The sequence below is a fragment of the Ochotona princeps genome, chromosome 9 (assembly GCF_030435755.1).
Source record: "Ochotona princeps isolate mOchPri1 chromosome 9, mOchPri1.hap1, whole genome shotgun sequence".
NCBI lineage: Eukaryota > Metazoa > Chordata > Mammalia > Lagomorpha > Ochotonidae > Ochotona > Ochotona princeps.
The window spans coordinates 19,902,649-19,908,822 of NC_080840.1; the positions used below are offsets into that span (position 1 = coordinate 19,902,649).

At 48.4% G+C, this 6,174-nt stretch overlaps 1 protein-coding gene across 1 annotated transcript; it reads right to left on the reverse strand.

The window, feature by feature from the left end:
• Positions 1–444: 444 nt before the first annotated feature.
• On the reverse strand, positions 445–6,174 carry UTP23 (UTP23 small subunit processome component). Its single transcript, XM_004580691.3, has 3 exons — positions 5,898–6,174; positions 2,175–2,349; positions 445–1,137 (listed from the first exon to the last, which is right to left on the reverse strand). Exons 1-3 carry the CDS (start codon positions 6,083–6,085, stop codon positions 751–753), a joined length of 750 nt encoding a protein of 249 aa, XP_004580748.2. The 5' UTR covers positions 6,086–6,174; the 3' UTR covers positions 445–750.

Consider the following 6,174-nt stretch of genomic DNA (forward strand, 5'->3'; position numbering starts at 1 on the left):
CCACATAGGATGTTAGAAATGTCAATCTTCTCCCAGGGAGATACCACCTGAAATAACACGATACATATGGACACTATGCAAATCACGTTAGAAAGATCCGGTTAGATGCTAAGAAGAAAATGAGGCCATTAACTTCAAATTCCACAACCACTCGTGTTACAAGAGGAGACTTCTCGTCCATTTGAAACAGAGAAAGCCTTTACGGCTACTTGAATTTTCAAACTATCTGAATATTAACAATGAGGGCTGGAGTTGGGGGAGACACGAAGCCATATAATATATATGTAACCTATTTAAAAGATAGAAACAGAGAAAGCCCTTCCATCTGCTGCTTTCTTGTCCAAAAAGCAGGAAGTGTGCCAGGTCAAAGAAGTCAGAAGCCTGGCACTCAATCGAGGCCTCCTGCGTGGGAAGGAGCCATCCGCTGCTGTCTTCACAAGCATATTAGCAGGAAACTGAACTGAAAACAGCAGCAGGGACCTGAGAGGCAGTCCTGTGGAATGCTGGTATTGTAGGCAGTGGCTTAACGTGCTATGCCACAACACTGGCCCCAATAATGTCACACTGAAAAACAATCAGGGTCAGTGAACCCCAACACAACTAACCCCATCCACTCTTTCTATCTTGTAATAACTGAGAAAAAAATCATAGGTCTCAATACTCATATACAAAAGAAATTCCATCTTTTATTGTGAATACCTTTACAGTCAGAAATAAACTCATGTGAATGTCTTCAGGAGCCCACAAGCTTCAGTTCCCTTCTGCAGCCGGCTTCTCGGAGAGCACCCTGGAGGCGGGTCTGTTCCGGACTCTCCTCCGTGGCCTTTTCTTCTTGGAAGCAGACGCCGCTGGGTCCTGGGTTTTCTTCTTTTTCTTCAAACAGCTGAGCGGATTGGGACCACTTATTTTCCTACGCTTCTTCCTTCTTCTCTGCTCAGGGCTTTTCACTAACCCCTGCTCCTCTTTCTGCTGCTCGATGCTTTGCCTCTCGTGTGTGGAGACGAGCTGCCCGGCCTCCACCGCCTTGACAAAGCCAATCGTTTTGGCAGAAGGTTTGTCCAAGACTATCGTGTTCTGAATAATAAACATGAGGGGAATGCCAGGCTTTTTCTTAACTTTCACAGACAAATTCTGATCCTATCAAAAAAAAAGAAACATGCCATTTACATTTCAAAGACGTAAACAGGTTTCTAAGAACTTAAGAGAAAAGACAGGATGGGAAGCCTTTCCTTTTTTAACGGAGATCTCGGGTTTTATTTTTCAAATCAATACGTCTCCCTAGTGTGGGTATGTTATATGATAGAGTATAAAAACCGAGCTGAACCAGTGTTAAGTAGCAGCTGATATAACAAGATTTACCACAAATTACAAATGAATGCAAACATAAATACAATGGGCAGTTCCCCGATTTCTACTCAAGGGTATTGTTTGGACAGAGTCAAGCATGATCAAAGAGACGGAGAGAAATTCTGTAAGACCCAGCTGCCTCAGCGTCTTCGCCACCTCTGTGTGACTCTGATTCTGGAAGTCTAAGCAATGTGTCCCTATTGCTCAAGCTCCCCGAGTCCTCCTCTCTCACTCACAGCATTTAAAAGCCAGCACAGTCCGCGTTGATGATACAGTCCTAACCAGTAAGAACTATAACTTTCAGCCTGGTGCAATAGTCTATTGGCTAAAGTCCTTGCCTTGCATGTGCACAAGCCAGGATCGCATAAGGGAGCAAGTTTGTATTCCTGCTGCTCCACTTCCCATCCAACTCCCTGCTTGTGGCCTGGGAAAGCAGTCGAGGAAGCCCAAGGCCTTGGGACCCTGCACCTGCATAGGAGACCTGGAAGAGGCTCCTGGCTCCTGGCTCCTGGCTTCGGGTCAGCGCAGCACCGGCTGTTGCGGTCACTTGGGGAGTAAATCTTCCTCTCCTTCTCTCCTTCTCACTGTAAAATCTCACAACAACAAAAACCTATGACTTTTTAAGAAACATAACAAAATAAGAAAATAGAGAATGCAACTCTGCTCTATTTATCTAGCCCTCCGGAATCTTAGTCACCACATTTCTGTGTCAATAATTTGTTATTTTGAAAAAAGGAATCTTCATTCCTATCCCTGTTCTAAATTACAAATAGTTCCACAAGAAGCAGAAGTAGAAACAGATGACTGGTGCTGTTAGACACAATTACCTGTGTGGCCACAAAGTAATGGTGAGGATTGCCCTCTGCAACCATGGCAAGCAGACACTCGGACCCGCTCACTGCATTCTTGAAATGGGGACAATTTCGAACCTGGCATTTTTGTGCAATCAGTTTTGCCCCATACAAGTCCTTTCCTAGTGTTTCTAACTCTTTTAACACGCATCTGGGAAAAAAAAAATAGAAGTTTACAATTGTAACAGGTACAAATCAGTTGTTCAGGTAAAGTTAGTATCGAAAACACTCACTTTTCCTAAATTTATAGCAATACAATCCGCATTTGTCATAAGGCAGCCATATCACTTGTAAAAGACAAAACAAAACAAAACTTACCCTAAGTAGAAAGTACGACAGACAACATTTACCAAACATTCATTGTGTTCCAGGCACATGGAAGTTGTTCTTCATGTAAATTCTTTCTTAATCTCAAAATGACTGCAGAACATTAAGTAGTTTAGCTTAAAATTATCATTATTTTATTTTTTAAAAGATTTATTCATTTTTATTGGAAAATCAGATATATAGAGACAAGGAGAGACAGAGAGGAAGATCTTCTGTTCCTTGATTCATTCTCTAAGTGGGTGCAATAGAGCAGAGCCAATCTGAACCAGGAGCCAGGAGCTTCCTCTGGGCCTCCAATTTGGGTACCAGGTGCCAAGGCTTTCGACCATCCGCAAGTGCAGGCCACAAGCAGGCAGCTGGAAGGGAAGCTGGGCTGCTGGGATTAGAAAGAGCACCATTATGGGATCCTGGCAGGTACAAGGTGAGGACTTTAGCTGCTAGGCTTTCATGCCAGGCCCAACTATCCTAATTTTAGAGACGGTCATTTCAAGCAGCATGCCCAAATTGAAATTAACTGGTACAACTGAGACATGTGATAACGGATCTCGGGCCTCATCAGGTAGTAACCTTCTATTTCAAATGCAACCTGCTACCTTTCAAAATATTTTCCATTCTGAAAAGAAAAATTCTCATGTCATCAATTTTTTTAAGGTTTGTTTATTTTATTTGAAAGGCAGATTTACAGAGAAGACAGAGAGAAAGATCTTGTATCCAATGGCTCACTCCCTTAGTGGCCGCTACAGCTGGAGCTGAGCTGATCCAAAACCAGGAGCCAGGAGCTTCCTCCAGCTCTCCCATGTGGGTACAGGGTCCCAAGGCTTTGTGTCATTCTCTACTGCTTTCCCAGGCCACAAGCAGGGAGCTGGATGGGATGTGGAGCAGCAGGGATACTAACTGGTGACCATATTGGATCCCAGCTCTGCAAGATGAGTATTTAGCCAGGCCCGTGTCATCAGGTCATTAAAGCAACCACAACTTTGCACCTCTGTTTTCCTGTCGACATCAGTCAGTGATGCTCATTCCCATGTGTAAACTAGTATCAGAATGACAGAGTGCCATCAAACTGCCAGTTCCCAGCTCCTCTCTCACCCCAAGATCCGTGCCTCTTGTGCAGGACTCATAGATAATATCATAATAAATATAAGCATGTCTTTCCTCCCACTAAAAAAATAAAAAAAATTATGAGGCCCGTTGCTCTAGCCCAGAGACTAAAGTCCTCACCTTGCATGTGCTGGGATCCCATATGGGCGCCTGTTCTAATCCCTGCAGCTCCACATCTCATCCAGCTCCCTGCTTGTGGCCTGGGAAAGCAGCCGAGGACAGCCCAAAAGTTTTGGGACCCTGCACCCACAAGGGAGACCCAGAAGAGGCTCCTGGCTCCTGGCTTTGTATCAGTGCAGTACTGGCCATTGTGGTCACTTGGGGAGTGAATCATTGGACAAAAGATCTTCCTCTGTCTCTCCTCCTCTCTGTATATCTGACTTTCCAAGGAAAATAATATCTTTTAAAAAAAAAAAAGAAAGAAAAGAAAGAGAAAGAGCCTTTATCTGCTGGTCGCTCCCTAAATGCCTGCCAGTTTAACAGATCAGGTCAAACACAGGAGCTAAAGAGTCAATGGAGGGCTCCCACGTGAGTGGCAGGACCTTGGTCCTTGAGACATCACCTGCTCCCCTCCAAAGCACACGTCAGCCAGAAACCGGAGTAACCTGGCCCAGCCCTGCCTGTTCTGGCCAGCTGGGAGAGTGAGCCAGCAGATCAAAGATCTCTCTCCCAGTCTGTGTCCCCCTCTCTTTTCCTAATTCTACCTTTCAAATAAGTAAAGTAAATCTTTAAAAACAAACAAAAGGGCCCAAACAGTAGCCCAGTGGGTAAATCCTCTCCTTGCACATGCCAGGATCCCATATGGGTGCTGGTTCATGTCCCAGATGCTCCAATTCCTATCCAGCTCCCTGCTCTGGCCTGGGAAAGCAGAAGAGGACAGCCCAAAGCCTTGGGAGACTCAGAGGATGCGCCTGGCTTCGGATCAGTTCAGCTCCAGCTGTTAACAGCCACTTGGGGAGTGAACCAGTGGATGAAAGCTCTTTCTTTCTCTCCTTCTCTCTGTAAATCTGCCTTTAAAATAAAAATAAGTAAATCTTGTGGGCCCAGGAAGTGAACCCCAAAACTTGGTATGTGAGCCCCAAGTTGCATCTTTTTTTTTTTTTGGAAAGGCTTATCTATTGAAAAGGCAGAGTGACATCGAAGAGAGAGAGATCTTCCATCCTTGGGGTCCCTTTCAAAATGGCCTCAACGGCTAGGCCTAGGTGTGGGTGGTATGGACCCAAGTGCTTGGTTCATCTTTCACTACCTTCCTTAGCAGGAAGCTCCAACACGGATGTCAGAGTCACAGGCAGCGGCTTAGCCCACGCAGCCAGGCTGAGCCAGGGGCATCTTTAATCTCCATGGTAACCATCTGCTCCACCTGCTGAGTTTTTAAGGTACGGCTGCCTCCATCATCAGTTACTATCATTCCCTGCAGACTCCTGCCATCAGTACTTTACATCTGCATATCTAAAACACAAACTATTGTGGGTGAACCTGCCACGTGGGATGTCTGCAGCCCACAGCAGAGTGCCTCAGCCTGGGTCCCCACTCCTTTTCTGAGCCTGGGAGACAGTACAGATGGCTGAAGTGGGGGTCCCTGCTCCCCAAAAGGCAACCCAGGAGGCCGGTCCAGCCCAGACCTGGCCGGCATGCGGGGTGGACGCCAAGCGTTCTACCTACACCGTCTTTATTTTACAAATAATCTGCCCGGCCCAGCGGCATGGCCTAGAGGCGAAAGTCCTCACCTTGCACGCACCGGGATCCCATGTGGGCGCCGGTTCTGGTCCCAGCAGCTCCACTGCCCATCCAGCTCCCTGCTTGTGGCCTGGGAAGGCAGTCGAGGACAGCCCAAAGCTTTGGGGTCCTGCACCCGTGTGGGAGACCTGGAGGAAGGTCCTGGCTGCTGGCTTTGTATCAGCGCAGCACCGGCCGTTGCGATCACTTGGGGAGTGAATCATCGGACGGAAAATCTTCCTCTCTGTCGCCTCCTCTCTGTATACCTGACTTTGCAATAAAATAAATAAATCTTGTGTTCCTATCGCCCAGGCTAACGATGGCACACGGTCCCCACAGGGCACTGTGCTGTCCACACCTGCCCCAGTTGCACCCGGCGGCCTGGGCGTGGACACCTGCCCCAGCTCCTACCCGGCGGCCTCGAGATGGACACTTGCCCCAGCCCCCACCCGGCGGCCTCGGGGTGGACACCTGGCCCAGCCCCCACCCGGCGGCCTCGGGGTGGACACACCGGCAGGGCCGCAGCCCCGGGCACCTGCTCCCCTCCCCGCCCACCTCGTGGTGCACAGCTGCGTCTCCCCCATGAGGTAGCGGGGCAGCTGCTCCCGCAGCTGGATGCGGCCCCGCAGCGCCGCCTGACAGAAGGTGCCGTCCAGCAGGATCTGGTACGGCTCGCGGACTCCGAAGTTATTGCGGAAGAACCCCAGGTGCTTCTTGGCGTGTTTCTGCCTAGTGATCTTCATGTCTGGTTTCCCGGACCAGGAAGCGGAACACGCGCCACAGCCGTCGACCGGCGTCCACGGCGACCGCTTTCCTCGACAGGAAGTACCTT

Excerpts from the sequence above, each read along its gene's own strand:
- UTP23 (XM_004580691.3), bottom strand. The coding sequence starts at position 6,085 with ATGAAGATCACTAGGCAGAAACACGCCAAGAAGCACCTGGGGTTCTTC. Across the intron at positions 2,350-5,897 it reads ACGCAGCTGTGCACCACGAG|ATGCGTGTTAAAAGAGTTAG; the intron begins GTGGGCGGGGAG and ends TTTTTTTCCCAG. Across the intron at positions 1,138-2,174 it reads ATTACTTTGTGGCCACACAG|GATCAGAATTTGTCTGTGAA; the intron begins GTAATTGTGTCT and ends TTTTTTTGATAG.